This window comes from Xiphophorus couchianus, chromosome 4, assembly GCF_001444195.1.
Source record: "Xiphophorus couchianus chromosome 4, X_couchianus-1.0, whole genome shotgun sequence".
NCBI lineage: Eukaryota > Metazoa > Chordata > Actinopteri > Cyprinodontiformes > Poeciliidae > Xiphophorus > Xiphophorus couchianus.
Genome location: NC_040231.1, coordinates 11,398,768 through 11,421,660, shown reverse-complemented (window position 1 = coordinate 11,421,660; position 22,893 = coordinate 11,398,768). Strand labels below are relative to the sequence as shown.

The 22,893-nt window shown below is 38.3% G+C and overlaps 1 protein-coding gene and 1 long non-coding RNA gene across 4 annotated transcripts; both read left to right on the top strand.

Moving 5' to 3' along the window:
• The first annotated feature begins 12,462 nt into the window (after positions 1-12,462).
• On the top strand, positions 12,463-15,085 carry LOC114142515 (uncharacterized). Of its 3 annotated transcripts, none has more exons than XR_003595041.1 (4): positions 12,463-12,790; positions 13,989-14,064; positions 14,193-14,561; positions 14,722-15,085. It is a non-coding gene; the product is annotated as an uncharacterized LOC114142515 (long non-coding RNA). The 3 variants fall into 3 exon arrangements; XR_003595042.1 differs by having other exon boundaries at positions 14,193-14,308; positions 14,722-15,082; XR_003595043.1 differs by lacking the exon at positions 14,722-15,085 and having other exon boundaries at positions 14,193-14,308; positions 14,409-14,714.
• Positions 15,086-15,096: 11 nt separating this feature from the next.
• LOC114142514 (uncharacterized) lies at positions 15,097-17,089 on the top strand. Its single transcript, XM_028013824.1, has 6 exons — positions 15,097-15,182; positions 15,367-15,511; positions 15,632-15,825; positions 16,024-16,168; positions 16,267-16,394; positions 16,738-17,089. The coding sequence occupies exons 2-6, from the start codon at positions 15,466-15,468 to the stop codon at positions 17,041-17,043; spliced, it is 819 nt and encodes a 272-aa protein (XP_027869625.1). The 5' UTR covers positions 15,097-15,182; positions 15,367-15,465; the 3' UTR covers positions 17,044-17,089.
• Positions 17,090-22,893: the final 5,804 nt, after the last annotated feature.

Here is a 22,893-nt window from a genome sequence, read left to right as displayed (position 1 = left end):
AGACCCCATGCTGTGTGTGTAATTTCTTGTTTGTACATGGTACCAAACATCTTAGGCCACTGCAGATACAGAGAGGGGCAAAGAGGTTGAATATGACAAAAAAAGATTGAGAGAGAAGAAACGAGAGAGGGGAGAATTGGAAAAAGAGACGATAACAAACATGGTTCAGATTTCACAGACGCATATTTCATCAATCATGTGAATAAGTCGTGGTGATTATGCATGGTGGTGGCAGGCCATGGGGTGTGTGGTGCAGGGGGGTCTGATTACCATACACCATAAAGGCTGCTTTCTTATCTCACACACCCTGATTAGTTTCTGTCTTCAGATAGCCTCTCACTCTTCACTCTCTCTTGCACACATACATGCACACACCAACACAATGGTGGTGTCTCTTTCTATCACACGCATGCATGCATACATGAATTTACCTGCAAGCACAAGCTTAGATACGGACATAAGTGTAAGTAGAAATGCAGATGAATGGAATTTACCAGATAGCACTACGAAGACCCACTAGAACCACGTCTGTGAAAAGTGTGCTAAGATGCTAGTTATTTATTTAGTTAGTTATTTCACTTTAAGTTGTTAAAAACCTGAATAATTGCCTAGACAAAAGATTGTCATTCCAATGGAGTGTGAGTACAAGAGACAAATTCTTGACAATATATTGATTTGTATGATATTTTGGTAGGTAGCACATATTTTTAATATTTAACTGCATAAATAATTTAATCTGTTGTTCCTTAAAATTTACCATTTTGAAATGTTGATCTTAAACAAATGGAATGGTTTATTTAACGATTTTGTGCCACTTTGCATATGAACAGTTCTAAAAATTCAAACTAGCACAAATGATTCAGTGTATCTATTTTGGTAAAAGTAAATGAATGAAAATAAAAAGAATATTTTTATTCAAGAACCTGTAATCGATAAAGTTTTAAATCAGGCAAATATTTTAATATTAATAAGATTTTTTATATTGGTCTGATGTGATATTCTAATCTTAAATGTCCTATTTTTGTTAGCTGTAAGCATAAAATCATAATTAATAGAAATAAAGGCTTTGATTTCTGTTAAATGAAATTAATCTCCATAAATTTCTTTTAATAGAAAAAAGATATTTTCATCATACAAAATCTGTGTATGAAAGTACATATATTTTCATACATGTGTATTTTCATGACATGTGGAATGGGAATTTGTGTCGTTTAGTGAAGGAGTGACTGAAATAAATCCACTTTTTAATAATATTCTAATTTATAGATCTGTATAACCTATTTCTTTTTGATTGTTTTGACTATCTTTGAACAACTTACTTGAGCTGGAGAACATGAATTAAATTAAATGGTATATTTAGGTAGTTTGAGAGGTTTTTCTTTAACTTAGGCCTTCACCCCTTGCTTTCCAATGAAACAGAAGGGGGACGAACGTGGTAAGATAGGCCATAATTAGCTACATTTGAAAGGCCTCGCTTTTTGTCTCAATAAGTGAATTAGAAATTACTCTATTCTCCTCCACTTCTCTCTCTCTTTCTCTCTGTCACTCTGATATATAATATAAACTCATTTGGTAACTAGGCAGGAGCTGTGTTGCGCTGTCTGAGTGCCTGCATGTGAGAAGTGCGCCTGGGATGCATTAGGGCCTTCTGACAGGGGCCTGGGTGAAATAAGTGAAATTAATGGAGCTCCTTTCATGTCGGACAAGGCTGCGGCACCCCTTTCACGCCGCATACAGTCACAGAAAAGTCAATACTTTTTTATTACTCCACGCTTGCCCTACATTCCCCACTACAAGTGCTCTACTCGCTAATTGGTTTCAATTTGCAGAGAAAGAGAGAGAGAAAACAGAAGAAAGAGTGGGAGAGGACTACATCGCAAAGAACACCGAACCAAATAAATCAATCTCATATTTTTCTCCCTGCTGTCTTTTTTCATAGAGTAACATCAAGGCTGAGAGAGGCAGACACAAGAGAAAGAAATAGAAAAGAGAGGGAGAGGGTAAATGGTTGGTTAGATCATGCATGGTCCCAAGGGAGCATAATAATATCTGGGAGCCTGTTAATGGAGACAAGTGGTTAAAGTGGTCTGGGCCCAGGCCAGGTCACCCCTGGGGTGTCTAACCAGCAACTCCACCTCAGCTAACTGCTCAGAGCTCTGGGATATATGGAGGCATTGTTTAATATTTTTTTAGGCAAGTGGTTTGATACTTTTCAAAATGAGATTTCAGCTCAACTATTACTTGAGCATCTGAGTCAAGACGTTTTATTGTATAAGTTGCACAGATCCTGGCCTCCTTACAGGCATTTCTATATACACCAATTAATCATAACACTATCACCCCTTATAGGTGAGGTGAATAACAATGATTATTTCTTTATCAGGGCACCTGCTACTGGGTGGGATTTGCTTGGGAGCAAATGAACCTTTTATCATCAAATAATGAAGCATACAGATTTGAGCAAGAAAAGATTCAGATTCAGAGCGTCTTCAAATCTGGAGCTTTTGTGGCTGTTCCCAGTCTGCAGTGGTTGGTACCTATCAGCAGTGTCCCAGGGCTTATTGGACTGCCAAGTCTCAATAGCCTTTTTCACAAAACATTTATGTCACAAAATGGCACAGCTGAACCTCTTGGGATCCGTTGTTCATAAATCTTGCTGTTACATTCCAGTAATATTCTTAAAAATAAAGCCAGAACTATGGTCAACAAAAGCAATGTAAAGACAATCTCCACATAATATTATTTTCAAAACTATGAATGCAGATGAAATCAGTGCAATTCTTCATATTAAACACGTATGCCACATCTTCTTGCTCCTCTCATCAGAAATGATTTCAGAGTTTCATTTATGCTTTTACATTATTACCTTAAATTACTACCTTGATACCACCTTGAACGTTTTTGTGGAAGGAGCTGTTGGTGCAAAGGGGAGCAAAGGCAGACTCATGTCATCTGAACCATAAAATTAATAAATCAGACTGCTAAAAAAGATTGGGCTACATTATTTAAATCTTTAGGCACCATCTTCTTTAATGGTAAATGTCTTGCAGTCACTTCAAAATGGAGTTTCACTGACAAAACCTGAAGTTTTCTGAACAGCCAAATTAAACATACATTTAAGAATGAGTCTTGAATAAATCCATATTTGATCTAATCCCAAATCACATGTTTGCTCTTCATCAGACTTAAACTGCAAAAAACTAATATTGTACATGATCTCCAAAATTAGCAAACTAATTACTCATCTAAATAATTAATCTAAATGTTTGCAGCTAGAGATGGCCGGGGTGTGTTTGCGTGTGTGCTGTATGTGTCCTGTCTGTCAGTATGCTGTTCACTCTTGGGCTAAGCTTAAGTGGCAGTGGGGTTAGCCTCTTGCAGAAACAACACAGCCACAAATTGATGTGACACTTTGAACCCCACTCCACCACAATCCCACACAAACACTCACACACACGGACCAGTCAGCCTCTGGTTAAAGGAGGTTCCACCAGTCTCGTTTTCTCTCTGCGTCCCAGCTTTCACAGCTCAAGAGTGCAAGCCGGGGCAGGTTTAGGGGGCCAGTAGCATGTGTGTATAAATGTGTGTATGTACGTGAGTGAGCTGTCACACAAGGCTGGCATCACCATCCAGTTTGCCATGTCTTCCCTGGTTTGACAAGTCCCTTCTCTCTTCCCTTTGGCCAACACAAACCCACACACCGCCCTGCTACACACACAGTCTCTCTATCACTTGTCCATCATACATGTATTGCATGTGAATATGTATTATTGGATTGTGCAGACCACGTACATTGACGTTTACGCACACACATATTCCTTCTCATATGTGTAGACAGTCACATGATGCATATTATACAATGAATATGTTTGACAATGCATGCACCATGTTCTAAAAACAGTGACAGTAGCATATCACATCACATTATTGTTACTGATAAACTGTTTTCATTTTCAATCTAAACTGGAACATCCTTTGATTTTTCTGTGCCACAGTTTTTATTTGTGACTTCAATGCATTACAGTCAACTGTGTGTCTGTGTGTGAATCTGTGTGTGTCAAGACTTTCTCAGGAGTTGTTGTCGTCAGATCGAGGAAGGGTTCTGTTTGTTACAAGGACAGGCTTGTCCCCACCTCCAGGCGTCGGCATTATGATGATTGTCATGGCGATGGAGTGTGAGTGACAGGCGGGATCACATGCAGTAGCCGCGGAGCAGGAAGCCCGAACCGCCCCAATCCCTGACATTAGTTTGTCCTTCATCAAAACTTTATACTCGTTTCTAACTACTCACTCCCTTGGTTGGAATTCCTTTGTTCTTCATATTTTTTGCCCATCTGTTTCTTGTCACAGATATATTTTCAATCCTTTTATTTCAATTTCAAAATCTTGTTTTTTTTTTCTCATTTACATTTTATGTTAAGGTCACTTCCATCTGCATTTTCTTGTCTTCATCCCTAAATTGGCTTCTTTCTGGTGTCTTCCAGTTCAAAAATTTATAATTTAGCCAGTCTTTCTTAACACTCCATTTTATTAAGAGGGTAAATTAATATACAAGTTCCATCTGTGATTGTCATAGTTGCGCAACACCTTTCTCAATGCAATTAGGCCTGCTGTGAAGTCATGGATGCAAAAACAAGGTGTATTTGGGGCTGGGTGCATATGTTTTTAATTTACATTTCTGTTACTATGTTATGTTTGTATGTTAAGATATACATATTGTTGGCAGCTTACATGTGTGTGTGCATTAATGCATGTGCATTTGTGTCTTTCTGTGAGAGAACAAGAGCATTTTGTGCATCACAGCAGAAAAAGAGGTCAGGGTTTTCACAGAGGCTCGGGCATTCATCATTAGCCTGCTGCTGCTGCCGGTAATGTTGCCTGTTACAGTCATGATTAAGAGCCCCGCTTAGTTCCAGCAGCCGGTGCAGACGCACAAACTTTTACAGAAAACTCAACCCTTACCTTGTGCCACATACACTAATGTAAATGTGTGTGTGTGCTTAATAAGTGTTTGTAGAGATAGAGGGCTTCCGTGCTTAGAAAAAATGTTGTCCCAGTCACTCATAAGAGCAATTCATCGTTTTTCATGCATATACAGAAACAAAACCATACATAATTGGTACCCGATATTAGTTGATATAATAATGAAAACCAAGATACAGCTGCGACATTTCTTTCTTATTTGTAGTTCTTTTGATGTTCACTTGATGAAGTGATGCTGTCCATAACTGTCAACTACTACTATACAGTAGTAACTAGCTGCTACTCCACTGTTAACCCAAAGACTTTTTTATCAACAGCACATTACTTTCTTAGAAAATCATTCACCACTGGACCTGGAACAGTCCAGAGAGCGCCTGCTAGTTTCTCAGTTGAGGCTCAAATTTCAAATCAGACTCTTCCACAAAGTATTTGTTGTCTGCTCCGCACCCGAAGTCAACATCACTAATATCTTTGCTCTGCTGACTGATGAGAGCAAAGACCAATTAAAGACCTTCCAAGTAAATTAGTTTTCCCACAATGTCCTATGAAGACCCAGACCTTCTCCCAAGGAGTTTGGATCTTAAAACCACCTCTGACATCATCAACCACCACCGACAAAGGTGTAATACTGCCAACTGAACAACAGAAACACTGGACACCATCACCTGGTGATGGATGCTGCTAGAAATATTACCACTTCAAACTCCACCAAACACAATTAGAGAAACCTGAGAAGCTCAAAAACCACAAGTGCCCCAGTAATCTTCTCCGTCATTGCAGAGATGATAAAAGAAGCAGCTGCATGGTGACAAGTTTATCAGGCAAAACCACCCAATTCCTGTCTGTCAAAAGATCCAAACAGCAAGGCTTTAGAAAAAAATTATCCATCAAAGATAGTATCTCCTGTCTTAGATACACAGAAAAATCTGCATCCTTTTATCACTTTCATAACCTTAAATTGGATACTGTGTACACAGCTTTCTCTGGTACTTTCTTGCAGCAACACAGAGATGTTGTGGAAAGCAAAGGCATCAAGGGTGCTGGTGGCCATCAGCATTGTGACTCTTACGCTGGAGAGTTAGTCCCTGTAGATTCAATAATTAACCTTTTGAATTAAAAATTTTATGTTTGAAAGACAGTCTAATCTTAATGTTAAAAGTTACCTCCTCGTTTTAGCACAAATACATTTCTTGAAAATCAAATTCAGGAAATCTAAAACTTTTTCAGACTATGTTAGCTTTTTGAGAAAATACAACTTTAATTATTTAGTTTAACTTTGAACCTTCTTTGAAAGTTCAAACTGCACATCAGAACCTTCTGTGCCCTGAAGCTAAGCTCCTTCACTTCCTATTCTGCTCTGATGGTTAAATAAAAGGTGGGTTCAGAGTCAGTCTATGTCACAAAATTGACACAGTTTTTCTTCTTTTTCTTTTTCGAAAAAAATCTAGCCTAGCTTTTGGCACAAATGTTTCATGGTTCTTTTTTACTGTTCTGCAAACACTTGTTGCCACTTTAAAAAAAATAAATAAATTGAAAACAAAAAAAGTCAAACCTTTTTTCCGCTTCTTCACTCACTTCATGTTTCTTATATTCCCTTGGGTCTGTGCTGCAAGGCGTGGAACGGGAGCTGAGACAGAGCATTTAGTAATGGCTTCTTAATGGGCTTGTCGACAGCCACATTAGAGCACGCAGGCAGTGGGCGAGGCTGGGCAACGATATGCCAAGCCAGATGCCATACCAGCTGTGGCACTCCGCACTCTCATTCACACTTTCATTTGTAATCACATTTCTCATACGGATGGACACCATGTGTGCAAAGAGGAGGAATGTATCCCTCCAGTTGGCGTGATTATATACATTTTTTTCTCTGTATACTCGACCAGTTTTAAAAGTATAAAATTCAATGGTCAAACCATCCATCCATCCATCCATTTTCTGTTCACCCTTGTCCCTAACGGGGTCGGGAGGGTTGCTGGTGCCCATCTCCAGCTACGTTCCGGGCGAGAGGCGGGATCACCCTGGACAGGTCGCCAGTCTGTCGCAGGGCAACACAAAGACATACAGGACAAACAACCATTCACACACACACTCACACCTAGGGAGAATTTAGATAGACCAATTAACCTAACAGTCATGTTTTTGGACTGTGGGAGGAAGCCGGAGTACCCGGAGAGAACCCACGCATGCACAGGGAGAACATGCAAACTCCATGCAGAAAGACCCCGGCCGGGAATCGAACCCAGGACCTTCTTGCTGCAAGGCAACAGTGCTACCAACTGCGCCACTGAGCAGCTCAATGGTCAAACAAGTTTTAAATAAGACTAAATGTGTCAAAATTATTGCATAAAAATTCAAAATAGGACACATTTGGATTTTGATATTTGCCCTAATTATTTCTACCAGGCTCCTGTACATAACATACGTGAGGGGTAATCAATCCACTTAAAATTTATTTCATTTTAACTTGCGTTAGAAAACATCTGACAAATATACAAAATAACAAAACATATTTTGCCTAATTCTGCAACTTTTTAATTTGATAAGAGTACTGAAAAGGGAAAATATATTCTCCATTCTTCTAGGCTTATTACCTCTGGATTAATTTTTAATGTGGTAGTTAGACATCAAAAGAGAGGATTAAAAACAATAAATGCTGAACTTTCTGAAATGACTAAAAATGACTGACATGCATTCATGAGAGCGTCCGTAGAAGATGCACTCAAAAATGAGGTAGAAAAGACAATATCCATAGAAAGATGAATGAATGAAGCAGTGAATCTTATACTACCTTGTAATCAATGACCCAGATGTCATTGCTAAGGTCTTGTAGGTCTCCAGTAGGGGGAGCCATGTGTCAGTGACTTTAGGTTGTGTCAAAGACCTTTATTAGTAGTGTGTGTAGTGTGCATGTGCACCCCTTCAGCTAAAGAGTGAATAGTCAGGAGGTGGTTCTTTGTTTCCTCATCTGATTTGATCTTGTTGCTACCAAACCAAATTTTCCTGTGTCAGCGATGATAAAGTGTGATGAGGATGCAAAGAGAAAATGGTATCTCTGAACATGTGGAGATCAGTGTGTGTGTGTGGGCATGTGTGCATTTGTATTGGCAGCTGATAGCATTTTAGGATCTGAAGCCTGTATAGAGAGTGGCGACCCTCTACAATACATCGACAGCTGCCAATTGTCACTGCTGTGACTGACAGTTTTGTATTGATGGAAGGGACCTGGTGACAGAGAGATGAAGGACAAAAACAAAAGGATACAAAGCACCAATCGTGGAGAGACGAGGAGAAAGTTAGGAGAAACGAGGGGAAAAAAACCAGAAGAGGACAGTGAAACTGGTACACATGGAACTTTCTACAAGGTCGTGGTAATGGAAAGGAGAGAAGGTTACCATGGTCTGAAGTTCACTTTTGGCTGTTAGCTCAAGAGTGCCTTTTAGACCTTCCATCTGAAAGTACGTTATTCTTTAAGACCGTTACTGTTTTGTATCTTTGTAGTATTGTTTTCCAAAATTGTTGGCCTGAGTACTCCAGGAAATTTTGAACCCATTAGGCTGAATTTGAACCCAGCAGAGTAAGATTTTGCGATATGCAACTAACACGGCTTTCCTACAAATCCTTTCCTTTTGTACAGTAGCTTCTCACAACACCTCTTTACTAATTTCCATATTCATCTTAATACCTCATTTGGCTTTTCAGCAGTTGGAAACCACTATTTGGAATTCAGCAGGCTTTTGCAGTGGTCAGTGCTTTCCTCTCGCACAGACACAAATAGATAGGTGTTGGTCATAATCCTATTGTGTACCTGTGACCACTCCTTAGATTTAACATTAGCTAACTCATGCACACAGGACCACATGCATTCACATATACTCACAAAAATAGTGCTATCCTGTCAGTCACTGTGATGAAAATGACTTATTTTTTATATATAAAACACCACCTTATGCATCTGTGGGCAAAAATAAGATCCTTGTACAAAATAAGGCACTATATAAAAGATCCTAAAACCTTATAGGGTTTTTAATCTACATAGTCTACATTTTACTTCTGTTGTGTTTTACAAAAAATAAAGTCATAGTACCACATTGTAAGGATATTTTTCTCTGTATCCAGTTTCCATTAGCAATATTAAACACAATGTTTTCCAGTGTGTCAGTAATGGATGAAAAACACATATAAACTGAGGTGAAAGCTTTCTGTCTGTGAATTAAAATGGACAGAGATGCTTTCAGATGGGTAAAAGGTCGTAAAAGTTGTTCCCCTTTGGTTACATTGTTTGCACTGTTGTCTGCAAAGTTTTTTAAAAATTGCATCCCCTTTCATTGCCTGTGAGGTTTCTCACTGCTTTCTCCAGTTTAACCCCACAGTTCAAAAGCAAGTCAGACAATTTGGTGATTCTATGTTCATCATAGGTTTGAGCATGTTTGTATTGATATTTACCATTGGTGTCTTTGCCCGTGTTCACACCTGCCATTAATAGCCATCCTGCACTGATGTTAAGGCAGGGTTGGCTGAGAAGGATGCTGGCACTGATGCTCTCCATGTTGCTGTGTTTAAATACAAGTTCCTGATAACGTCAAAAATTCTTAATGCAATAAACAAATGTATGTTTTGCCTTTAAGCACTGGAAACCTCCCAAAAAGGTCAGTGCCAACTCTCAACACTGTGAAGGCTGGGCAAAATGTTGACGAAATAATGCAAGCTTGCAGTCTGACATATTGCTAATTTGGTAATGTGCAGAGGTTTCTCCATCTCTTGTCTCCAATTCTCTTGACACACAGACACAATAAACAGTTGTCAGTTTTCCATCTCATACACACTCTTCTCAGTTAATCACTCACATACACCTACTCTCACTTTTGAGTATCTGGCTGTGTGACTTTTTACTGCAGGTTAACAATGAGAGGAGAGGTGTGTGACCCTGTCACAAGTGTGAGAAACTGACCCAAAGAAATGAGACAGGGGCCGAGACCCCCCAACCCTAAGGGCATTAGGGTGTGTGTAGAGAGGTAGAAAGTGTGTGTATGCATGAATGTGTGTCCATCCCCATCTTCTCATAGATGACATATGTGGGGCTATTTACATAATATTACCTTTCTACTAGATGTGGGACACACACACACACACACTTCCATAGAATGGTTGAATGTGATGGCCCTGTCAGATGTCAGGATGCAGATGGGATGGGATAGAGGGAGGTAGGTCACGTCTGTTTCCCTTTCCTCTGCTCTCCTTTTCACCCATGCACACACAATACTTGTCATGTGTCCCAAGGTTCCCAGTTACTGAGAGAGTTGTCAGTAGGTCTATGTGGTTCCTTAGCTGTTTGACATCTGCCTGCAAACCTCTGAAACACCCATTTACACAAACACAGATATACTAAACTCCTAACTCATTGAGGAGCAATGGAGTACCTAACATTTATCCATAATTCTAATAATAATTTATTTGTTCCAGCTCCACTCCCCATCACCCCCACACCATCTAAAAAAACACATAGGTAATAGTTCCTATGTGAGGTTTCTCACTGCTTACTCCAGTTTAACCCCACAGTTCAAAAGCAAGTCAGACAATTTGGTGATAGCACAATGCATGCTATAGAGACAAGTTTTACGTTAGGCTATGTTCACACAGCAGACGAATGCGAACCAAATCTGATTTTCTTTAATGACCTGCATCCAACCTTTTCATGGAAGTTCGAATGGGCCAATTCTGAGCTCTTCATTCCCAAAGAAATCTGATTTGTGCCAATTGTATATGTGCTACTAAATCAAGTGTTCAATGAGTCTCCAGTCATGTTCCATTTTATCTGACTTTTACTGTTAAGACAGACTTGAGAGGGGCTGACAGTCAAAGAAATTATGAAAAATGTGTGTGTCAGTGAAGTGGATCATATCTCAATCCTACTGCTCCTGGTTCAGACTATGCCTCCAAACAATCTCTTTAATCCATTAATACAGGTGGTACACGTCAAAAATGTACTCGACTCAGCTGAACAGGGCCAGGTTAGAAAAGAGGTGATGTTCTAACAGCCAAATTCAGTTTTACAGAAAGTATACTGGCTTGTAAAAAAGAGAACATGGATGGCCCATAGTCATTGGCACACATAACTTTAAAATAGATGGCAGCATCAGTTATTATTTCAGTAAACAGCACTGCTGTGTGACGTCTATGTTCTATGCATGCTTGTCACTTGGGCTCGTCAACTATTCCCACAGAAGTCTGATTTGTGTAAACGACCACACAAAAACATTTATTTCAGCAAAAAAAAAAAAAAAAAAAAATCTGAATTCACCATGTGGCCACAGCTTACCACCATCAGCATATGAATGTGTACATGAATGGGTGAATGACTGAATGTGAACCTAAAGCGCTAAGGAGTCCTCTGGACTTGATAAAGCAAGTTTTTTACCATTAATACCTGCTGTATGGACGTAGCCTTAGTCTGTGTGGTTTGTTGTTTTCTCGGTTCTCTATTCTGATGGAAAGACAATTCTACATTTGTTCCACTTTATGCAAGATAATAAAGCTGTCATTCACAGACAACTTTATTGGATCGGCACCGGAGCTCAGGGTCACAAACTCACATACACCCCTACCTAAGTGCACCATGCTCCAAGAGATCCCCATGGACCCTGTTAAGCATATGTCAAATATAACCATGCAAAGAAAGTGAGATTGCATGACATCTGTACAGCTGCTTGAGTGGCAGATACAAAGCACCTAGCAACACACATACATGGGTGTGTATGCACACCCACCTCATATCTTTAACATGCAAAGAGACAGACAGCCCTGATAGCAAATAAAATGAAATCAACCTTGAATGGTAAAATCCTCTGTGAATACTTGTCTCCTCTTTACAAGTCAATTTCATATCCTGTAGCGCAAGACAAACCTAAAGAGATTTGGGAATGGTGGAGAACTAGACAGAAGATAGGGAGGGTGTGTGTGTGTTGGGGTGGGTTGGAGAGGGGGGCAAAGAAAGGTTACTGAAAGAAAATGAAGGAACTGAGTTATCGTGCTAGACAAAGAGGAAGAGGGGCACCTCAATGATGCCTGGGACTGTAGGTTAGTAAAACTGTGTCAGAAATTCATACACTTACTATACCTTATGTAGAAAATCTTATATCTTTTAATACTAATGACAGCTGCGTGGGTTAAAACCTTTATAAATGATGATACAGAATTTTAATGTCTGAATTAATAGCAACTATACACCTGCACAGATTGAATCTGTACAAATGATTATAAAATCCGACTGGCCTTCAACAGGTCCCAAAATGATTAATATCTTTCCAACCCCAAATATCCACCCACTGCAGATTCATATTGTTATTTGCTAAACAAGGATAATGCTCCAATGGAAAAGTTTACGAACACAACAGCCCCTTTCTTCTCGTTCTCCTCATTAAAAGCCAGGGTCGATAATATCTGTCTTGCCAACAAACTTCCAGCTGTGGATCAACGCTGCACAGTAAAAAATGCTGGGTTATTTTCATAACCCAACTTCTGGGTAAGAGATGCTGGGTCATATGTTGGGTTACTTTGACCCAATATTGGTTCAAAAGTAGTGACCCAGCGGTTGGGTTGACTTTTTTTTTTGTTTTAATGAACTCCACTTAACTGATTCTGTTAGGTTTCAGGTTCAGTTGACTCAACACTTTACCCAATTGGTTGGGTCAAATACAGTTTGACCCAACCAATTGGGTAAAAATCCATTGCCCTCTTCACAAACCTCCATTTTCAACTGGACTGTGACCTGATCAGACAACACTGGATTTCTCAATTCAAATAAAACATGGTAAGTTACAATATCATGGCATAATATTTTTAAAGTTTATAGGGTTATTGTATTCTTCATATACTACAGACTTTTTAAATTAAATTTATGTAACTTTAATTTAATTATTTGATTTAACCTATCATCTTCGTTGATAGTGTAATGTTTTTGAAATAATTCATTTAATTCAAAGATAATTTATCCAATTTGGTTTAAAAAAAGGTGAGGGTGTGGGAGGGAGAGATAGCGCTTTGCCCCCCCCCCCTGGTTTTCGCGGGCCTCGTTCACTAGCGCGCGCAAAAGGTGGTAGCTTAGCTAGAATGCTAATAACGGATCTATAGCGACAAGTAGGGACTGGAGGCTTTGCAGTAGCGGTGTCCGAAGCGATACAGGCTATACAGGTATTCTTAGTAATATATCAGTAATATAACTGTTAAATGCCATTTTCATTAAGCCTTTTATTTCTTACTGAACACACTATGCTATGCTATTATACGGTTAACCTGGGTGAAACCGATTGAGGCAGTGGAGAAGAAAAAAAAAAGTATGCACCAGCAATGGCAGAGGAGGGGAAGCTAAAGTTGGATGCTTTCTGTCGAATAAAAGTAACTTTTACAGATTTCTAGTGAAGATTTAACTATATAACAATAAAATATCTGCTCGATTTATTGAAATATCTCTTAATTTAAAAGTGCTCCGACATGTTTGGAGTCGTCCCCACCGGTGTTCTGTCAGATCAGCAACTCTGCGATGGCATGTGCTTAACACAAACTGACGGCTATACTGTATCTGTCATTACCATATGATTTTATGTAAGCAGCAACATCATCATGACGCAGAAATTAGATAATGCGCACGTATGTTATTCTGGCCATTATTAGCCACCAAGGTGGAATTAAAAACATACAGTTATTAGTGAAAACAGCTGGATTAACTTTTGGGTTTACACAGATCTGCTTCATGTTGTCAGGTATCAGGTTGCGCTGGTGAAAACAAGACTGAACAGTGTGATCTCTCCTGGTGTCCCAAAAAGTGATGTTTTACATTTGTTCAGGGTTATTAGCTGCTAAACATATAGTCAATGTCCTATTATTTTTTCTTATTTGCTGTGAAATATTTGGTGATTGTCCTAAATAAAATATTTTTGCACACATTGTACAGGTTATTTTCCACATAGGAAAAAAATGACTCAAATTGTATCACTTTTTTCCCCTGAAAGATCTGAAAGATGGATGAGTTTGTAAAACAGAAGCTGACTGAATGGAAACTTTCTGACCTAATCCCTGCTTTTGAAGGTAGGTTAAGTATATACACGTGTGTGTGTGTGTGCGTGCGTGTGTGTGTGTGTGTGTACTTAAAAGCATGCACTGGCAGGAATTCTTTGGATTGAAAATATTAATATGTAATTTCTAATATATTTCAGCTGAAAACATTGATGAAGAAAGCTTCTTTCTTTTGGATGCTAACTGCCTGACATCCCTGATTCCTCACCTTGGTCCTCGTCTGAAATTTCAACGTCATTTTGCAAAATTTCTTGAGGTATGCTTTGAGTCATAGGACAAGACAAAATGGGATATGTGTGTTTTAAATGTGGGATGTCTTTAGGACATAACATAAGGAATTTTTTTTCTCACCTAAGAGTAATTCATAACACATATTCAACTTCAAGATATGTCCAGTGTGCTCAAAGTGAGCACACTGGACATCTAGCCCTAAAACAACTGAAGATGCTGATCCTACACCACATGCTGAATTAGAGAGTGGAGTTTCTTCTGTTGGAAGAGCAGCATTTGTAAGTTAAGCTGCACAATCAACCTTTCCTACATAACATATTGACATCCATTCTTACTAATTAAAATTAAAAATGACACATCTCATCTTTTCTTAAATTTCTAAGAATATTAAACTGCAGCTAAATAACAGCTATTTTATTTTTCACTATTTATCTGTAGAACATCCGTGAGATCCTCAGTGCCTCCCCTGAAGGTAGACCTGTGGTTATCAGTCTTGATGGAAATCAGCATATATCCACACCTGATGGATCAATATGGAGAAAAGTGAGTATTTCTTGTAAAAACTGGATCAATTAGGTTGTTTTTGTGACATTTTGCTCTTGGTGAGAACATTAACGGCATTGTGCAGTGCTCACCTAAGTAAAATTTCTCCAGTAAGAAGTCTTAAAGTATATGTTGGGCTAATAAAAACTGGATTTTTTGGAAATTGTTTGTGTTTTAAGGTTTCTGCTCTATGTTTTCATCTTACAATAACTAATTAAAATAAAATATTTTACTTGCCTGTCTTACTGAGTGTAATTTTTTTTGTTTCCATCCCATCTTCAGACACTAAAGCAATTTTGGCATCTTCGATTGTGGACCAGTTTCCATGTTTAAGAGACAGCCATGGCACAGGATATGTAAGTTTTCACACTTCAGAGAACTAGCACACAAGTACTTCAACAACTTGCACAATGGTTAGCATTAAATATCATTGTAACTATGGTGTTTGAGCTTTGAGTTGTAGGTTTAATAAAAAATTTGGACATTAAAACAGAAAGGCTAACATTTAACTTTTATATTTCTTTTGTTAAAAATGTTCAGGACGCCTGGTTTACCCGCGGAAGACAACACAGGCCAGCAACTGGCTTTCTGGAGGAGCGTTTCCGTAATGTAAGGAAAAGGCATCAACCAAGGAAGAAGATGCTTTCAGCCCCAGAAGCTCCACCAAAAAGATCAAGTTTGCCTGGTACTAGCACATAGACTTTTTCCAAGCCCTATTGTTTTGAGCAGCAATCTAAGCTCTTATTGCTGTGAATTACCTCACATTTTTATTCTTTTAATTCCTGTAATATTTTTTTCCCCACAGAACCAACCATCAGTGCTGAGCGTGCCATCCAGATGACAGAATGGCTAAAAAATAACTTCTGGCCCGCAGACCAGGTTGTCCAATACATGCGGGAAACTGCAGTATATCGCACAGGATGGATCCGCTCAAGTGGGACAATCCCAATGCAGCAGATTTTTGCAGAGTTCCCACGTTTGTTGGACACACCAGGGATGGTGAGGTTATACCTCATATTGAGATCAGTTAAATGTTAAACAATAAACTGCAATACCATGTGAAAATGTACAATTACAATCAAACTCAAAATGTCAAACTACCCAGAACATACATTTGTAGCACCCATGAAAGGTTGAATGTAATAGTTCATTTCACTTTTACATTTGATTTGTATTTTTGTCTTTTCTGATTGTTAGATTTTGCAGGACTTTGCCGTTTTATATCCACAGTCTTGTGGAAAACTGACAGAGAACTGGAACACCTTGTTCTCATCAAAGGTCATTCGCATGGGGAAGAAGGAGGAGAGCGGTCTTCTGCCTGAGATTGAGTTGCTTCCACAAGGTATTGAAGCTCAAAAGGAACATTTTCTGAACTAATTTTTTTCTCCTGTGGCTCTTTTTTGATTGTGTAGCATTTTAATCTGAGTTTTTCGTTGACAGACAAACAAGGTGACGTGGCACTGCATCTGCTGCCAAAACTCCTCCCTGCTGTTCCCTACAGAGTTGGGCGAAAGGTGGTCAGACCCAGCAACCTAGAAGTCCAGCAAGCCTTCATTGATGTCCAGCCAGTAAGTTCATGTCAGAATGAGTTTTTTGCTGTTTAAATGTAGTTGAAACCAGAAGTTTAAAACAAATATGCTTTTTTTCCCTCACTGTTCTCCCTGTCATTAATCTGGAATTTACCAAGTCCTAATTGACGTGAAATAAGAATTTTAACGTCATATAACATGAGACAGCGTTGACCAAAAATATGTCTTTTTATATAGTATATGTAAACTTCAAACGCAAGGGTCTTTTGATAATGTATCAAACAAAAATCATATAAGAATTAGTCAAAAATTATTAGTGGGGAATGTTCCTCCTTACCTTTAAATGACTAATGGCTTCCTTTCTGCTTTTTCCACACACCAGATTGGGACAAATATGGTGGAATATCTTGGAAGTACAGCAACAGAGCATTCACGTGTTCTCATGCTTGGGGACAGGTATTGTTGTTCCCAAGCATTTGTTGTCATAAATGGAACTGCTTTGGAATATCCATCTCTTTTGGGGGCCGTTGACGGCTGTTTCAAATCATTCTTCGTTTTTGATGTGAGTTATCCGAAGTCGTGTATCCAGATTTGGGATTTTCTCCAAACTGTGATATATGAAATCCCAGGAAACGAGTCACCCCCGATAAAATTAATGAGGGCACAGTTGGAGGCCATGGAAGAATAAATGCAATTCTTCAATAACCCTTAAATAAGTTTTAAATGTTCTGATTGAAAAACCTTCTTTGTTACTATGTTACTATTGTTTTTTACATTTCCTTCAAACTGATGAAAATATTTTGTTGTGTACACCAATAAAGTAAAAAAGGGTGCAGATTTAATCAATTGTTTATATGTAACTTTTACATGTCTGTATTAAAAATTTCATGTATGTTGGAATGTATAACATTTGCAAATAAAAGTTATTTTGAGCTAATCTGAATGTTTTTAGTTAAATTTTTATAGTGAATTTTAAAGTAGAAAAGGAAAAAAAAATTAAAAATAAAAATATGGTGGTAAAATGACCCTTTTAATGGGTAATAAATTTCAACCCAATATTGAGTCATTTTAACTTTGGGCAGTGGTCAATTTAACCCAAGCTTTAGGTTGCAGCTATGACCCAATGTGCTGGGTCAAACCCTCAACCCAACCCAGTTGAGTTAAAACAACCCAGCGTTGGGTCGGTCCATATATGACCCAGCGCTGGGTTACGTATTGGGTTATTTTCAACCCAGCAGTTTTTACTGTGTGCTCCTCCAGAGTTTGCATGGTTCTCTGATTATTGCTCTCATTTTCTGTCAGTTTGGATGAACAGCCTGGTGTGGTATGTTTGCAGCTTTGTTATACTCTGTTTGCAGATGATGGACTGAGCAGAACTCCATGACTTCTACAACACTTGGGATATTATTTAACAATTTAATCCTGCTTTAAATTTCTCCATTACTCACACCCTGACCTGTCTTGGATTGTTTCTGTGTTTGTATTGTTGATGATGCACTGCTTAGTTTATTTTAGATTTTCTTTACATTTTTGTTTTTCCTTAATTAATGTTTATATTCTCCTCAGCTCATGATCATAACTCTCCTTCCCTCAGGCTGCCTGACTGGTTTCCCCTCACAGTTGCATCATGTTCCCAATAAACCACGTCTTTTGTCAATAATCAATCTCCCAGGTACTTTAGCTCCTCATTCTCTTCCAAACACTGCTGGTTTCTTTCGTTTGTTCCTGTCTTTCTGTCATAGTTCCTCGTGTTCATGCTATCTCCTAGTTTCCTGCCTGTGTCTTTGTTCTGTTTCCCTCCAACTGCCTCTAATTAAACTTTTGTGTTAGTTTTTATTAAAGTCTCATAAAATATCTCCGCCTGCATCTCGGATCTAACTACAATTCAATACCGTGACAATAAAAATGCTTTTATGTTATTTATTAATGATCACTGTTGCGCTGCTTCATGGTGTCATTCATTATCTTGTCCGCATAAATACAGTTTTAAAGCCAAATGCTGCTCACAATAAGAAAATACTTCAAACATTAAATACAATAAAGCACATATTGGTTTATATTGTGTAGCATGTTTTTTGTTTGCTGTCGGTGGAAGAATTGAGATAACACCTCCCCCCGCTCCCAATATTTAAGTATATATTTCAAATGGAAGTCTGTTGCTTTCCACAGTAAACAAAATCAACTATTTCTGATATACATTGAAAAATAATCAATGAAGGTATCTGTCATTGCTTATTCAACATTCAACAAAAATCAGACCTTGCTTCTTATAAACGATTTAGTTGAATGTTTCATATATAGCACATAAAAATGGCCTGGATCAATATGTAATTCTTAATTTAACATTTTGTGGCAACACCTTTAGCAGCAATAATTATCAACAAGGATCTTTGTATTTTGAGATGAGATGTTTGCATTTGCTAATAGATAGTTTCGTTCTGTGCTTATTCGTTGTTGAAAGTACTTGACAGAAAACTTAGCTGCTATGAAGAGTGAAAACTACAACACAGATGCAGGCTGAGGGACTACATCATGAATGTGAGCAAATACGAGAGAGGAATAATTAGAAAAGCAGTTAACTTCTTTCAATCCGATCATCCCCACATCCACTCATCTTGGCCTATTTAAAGAGAGACATAATTACAGCTTTGAGTATTTAGCCTTGTAATTTACTCATTTTGTCATATTATTAATAACTCTCTCTCACTTGCCTCTTACTTTGTCTCGCACTCACGGCAGGGGTTCACCCGTATAATCTACTCTGTTAGGTCCAATCCATATTCCGATTTATTATCACTTTCATTTGCTTATTAAGTGCTCCCTTGTTTTCTTCAAATAAGGTTATAATTAGAGATTTGGTGTCTGCAGCTTGAAATACTATCTCCTCTTTATGGAATCTTGGGTGGGATGAGAGAGAATCGTGTTTTATCATACTGATGAAGTTAATGAGGATGTGCACAGCTTGATATTGTGTTTGTATGTGTGCGCGAGTCCCTGCATGTTTTCTAATTACGTCTTGGTGGCAGCTTTCTGGCCTCCAAAGTACCCATGTACTTTATTCCCTCTGTTGTTTTGTTTTCCTACTGTTTAATGCAAATAAAGCCTAGTTTAAAATACAGACAAATCACAATAAGCATTTCGTTTTGCATTCACAGCAACACAAAATGCACTTTTCTAATAATATAGAACCTTTTGGGCCATACTTCTTCTGAAGAAAGGACATCATAATATACAGTTAATTGTAAAAATCTCAAATATTTTAACCAGATTGAAACTAAACTAAAAGAGAAGAAAATATGTTTTAAAAAGAAAAGAAAAATCATTTAAACTGAAGAACAAATGAGGGCACCAACATATTAATTACTGTTTAAAATTAATGCAATCACAGACAGGCATATCATCTGCATATTTTGTCAACATTAGGCATGGGGATCGCTGTTCTCTATCTAATATGATACAGATCTGGATCCACAAGCTACAAAACTGAAACATCTTAGTTTTCTCTTCATCAACCAGAGATTTAATTAGATTTACGTTCTAATCACGATGCATCTCGATTTAAATGAACTCAGCTGAAAAATATGTTTTTATAAATATTTTTTCATTCATAAAAATTAAGAAATTCAATTATTTATTAATTAATTGTTATTTTAAACGTTCTTTATAGGTCATATAATCTGTGTGTGAGATGTTTGAGTGTTTTTGGTATTGAATCTTGATACAACATGGATTGTAGCGTTGTTGTCAGTTGCTATGGCAACGAGTGTACGTGTACGAGAAAGAGGAGTAAAAGAGGATAGGAATAGTTTTGAGTTATTCTAAAATTGTTTTTCTGCAATATTTTTCATTATGCTGTGGCGCACTGCCCTGAATTAATAATACCTACATCTCTAGGTTTCATTTAGCTAACGGAATTATTTTACCGCGACATTTTGTTTTCCTTTCAGCATTGTGCGCATGCGCGAAATTAACCAGACGTAACATTAAAGGGATCTAAAACATCTGTTATGGCTTTTGCACAAGTGGAGTTAATAGCCAATTTCCTGCTGAAAAAGGATGAAATGCTAGCCTCACCACGTGTGGAGATGAAGGACGAAGAACGACGTGAATCTGCCTCTGAAGACGGTGAACTGATAGGCGTCCCCACACTGACTCCATGTTGCCTTTCAAGGTTAGTCGTGCTTCCAGTGGATTTGACAGAAGCGTGGCACATTTTGCAAAACGCATTTGCTTTATCAAGCCATCTCCTTCTCTTCTGAAATCCATAGTGTTGCTAAACTTTCGATTTACATTATTGCTCTGAATGTATCGGTTCCTTGCTCCGCCATGTTTGTTTGTTGTGGTCATGTATGCGCGCCTACTGGTACAGCTTCTTCTTCTTGTGGTTGGCGGACCAATTAAATCCCACACTGCTTTGGTCCACCGGAAGCACTGTTAGGACAATATTTTTATTTATCTATTATTTTGTGCATTAATACGTTAATATCAAATTTAACCTATACAATGAGGTAAAATCCGGTGTAATTAGAATTTTCCTTATAAATCACTGAAATTTAAAGCTTCCCTACCAATACATTTGTATCATGCATATGCAATGACTAGTAATCTTCCCGTCACTAGTCAACATTATTTGTTATCATTCTGAAGGACATTTGGCCTGTTTGAACCTCGGAAATTTAGTTTGAAGGAAGGCTGTCACAGCTCCTGAGTTCTGTAAAAGATTTACGCTAAAGAGATCTTAAAAGATTTCAAAATCAGCCACTCACCTATTTGGATTAGTCTACATAAAAAGAAATAGCCAAAAGTTGACCAAATGAGTTTCCCCCAAGAACCAGTTGTGAGATGCTAAAATAAATCTCTAAAAATATTAAATTATCATCTGAGGATCATGCATCCACAATTTGGGAAGTTTGCAAAGAGGAAACTTTTTTTCTTCTAAAAAAGTCAAAAGCCATACAAAAGTTTGCCTCAGAATAAAACTGCATAATTTGAACACAAGCACAGAGATTGGAAATTAAATGCGTTGCAGAAAAAAAAACTCATCTGCAAAGCATGGTGATGTAGATATCATGGTTTGAAGTCCATGCACATCACAATAACACACTATAGAAATAACACTGCTATAGAAATATTTACTTATAATTTTTGTCTCGTATGATCAATGTACACTATATAAAAACGGGAGAAAAAAATCAACCTTCTAACTATTTATGTAAAAATATAATTGTAATATGACCAGTTTAGTGAATTGTCATGGCCCTTTTTATTATTTTTATTTTTTTATTGTTTGGAAGATGAACTAAAAATATAAATAATTCTTCCAAATTTCAGGACAAAGTCCACATGTAATCAACAAGCTCATTACTGACCAATGTATGAGTGCTGTATCTGTGCATGTCTCAGCATTTGCATATGATGGCATTTTGTTCTTTTGTGGTTTCTCAGTCTAAATTGCATCATTAGACATTGAGAAGACTTTACAATTGGTGAATACTAATCACAAATGTTTCCTGAGGTTGATCCACTGATCCATTCTTACCTTCTCATGACCCACCCCGTGGGCCCAGGTCTGTCTTTGAGGAATAGCGGAGTACATTAAGACACGCCCCAGCAACACACTGATTACATATGCCAGCCATGGTAATGAGCTGAGCTGGACATTGCAAGACTGCTGCTGTTTATGGCAACTCATTATCTGCCCCATTGACCAGAACTGTTCTACACATCATAGGACCCTGTGTCCTCTACATCTACTCAACCATCACTCTCTTTGCTTGTCTAGTTGGTTGCTGAGATGGGTGTGCGTGTGCGTGCGTGTGTGTATTACATTATGAAAAGTGCGATGATTCCTAACCTGATTATCTCTGCGGCATGTGTGACATTAACTGTCCATTTGAGCAATGCGTAGTGTTGTTAGTTATGTTTAAGTGAGTGTTTGCGCATGAATGTCTTTGATTGTATGCTCAAGTCTCTTTCTGAAGAGTGTCTGTATGTGTGTGCATGATACTATGATCGTCTGCCAAAGTAAAGTGTTTGCAGCCGACAGAGACAGGGGCGCTAAGCTCAAGGGCACATTTGTTTCAAGCTAATGATAGAATGTAAATGGAGCAAATTTCCTCTGCAAGAGCATAAGCTCTCCCTTGCCCAAACACATTCTCACACACGCAGACTGTTGTACTCGCGCATACACACAAACCTAGAAATGCACGCTTTTCGACGCGCACAAAACAGCATCGTGTTGATGGAGTGCAGAATCTCATTACACATCTAATAGAATAAGTGTAGTGTGCGTATGGGGAGAGAAGAGGAGCAGCCAACCTGATTAGCCTTATCACTTTATTATGCCGCTCTGCACGCAGCACACAGGACAATTGCATTAGAGAGGAGCAGATGAGCTGAAGGCAAGGAGAACTCAGCAAACACAGCCTTAATTGATTCCTCACCAAATTAGCAGGGACAGGTGGGGGGCTCACAGGCTGGGTGGCTGCTTGACTGACTAGATACGCAGTCTGATGTTTCTGCGAGTGGGTGACTTGTT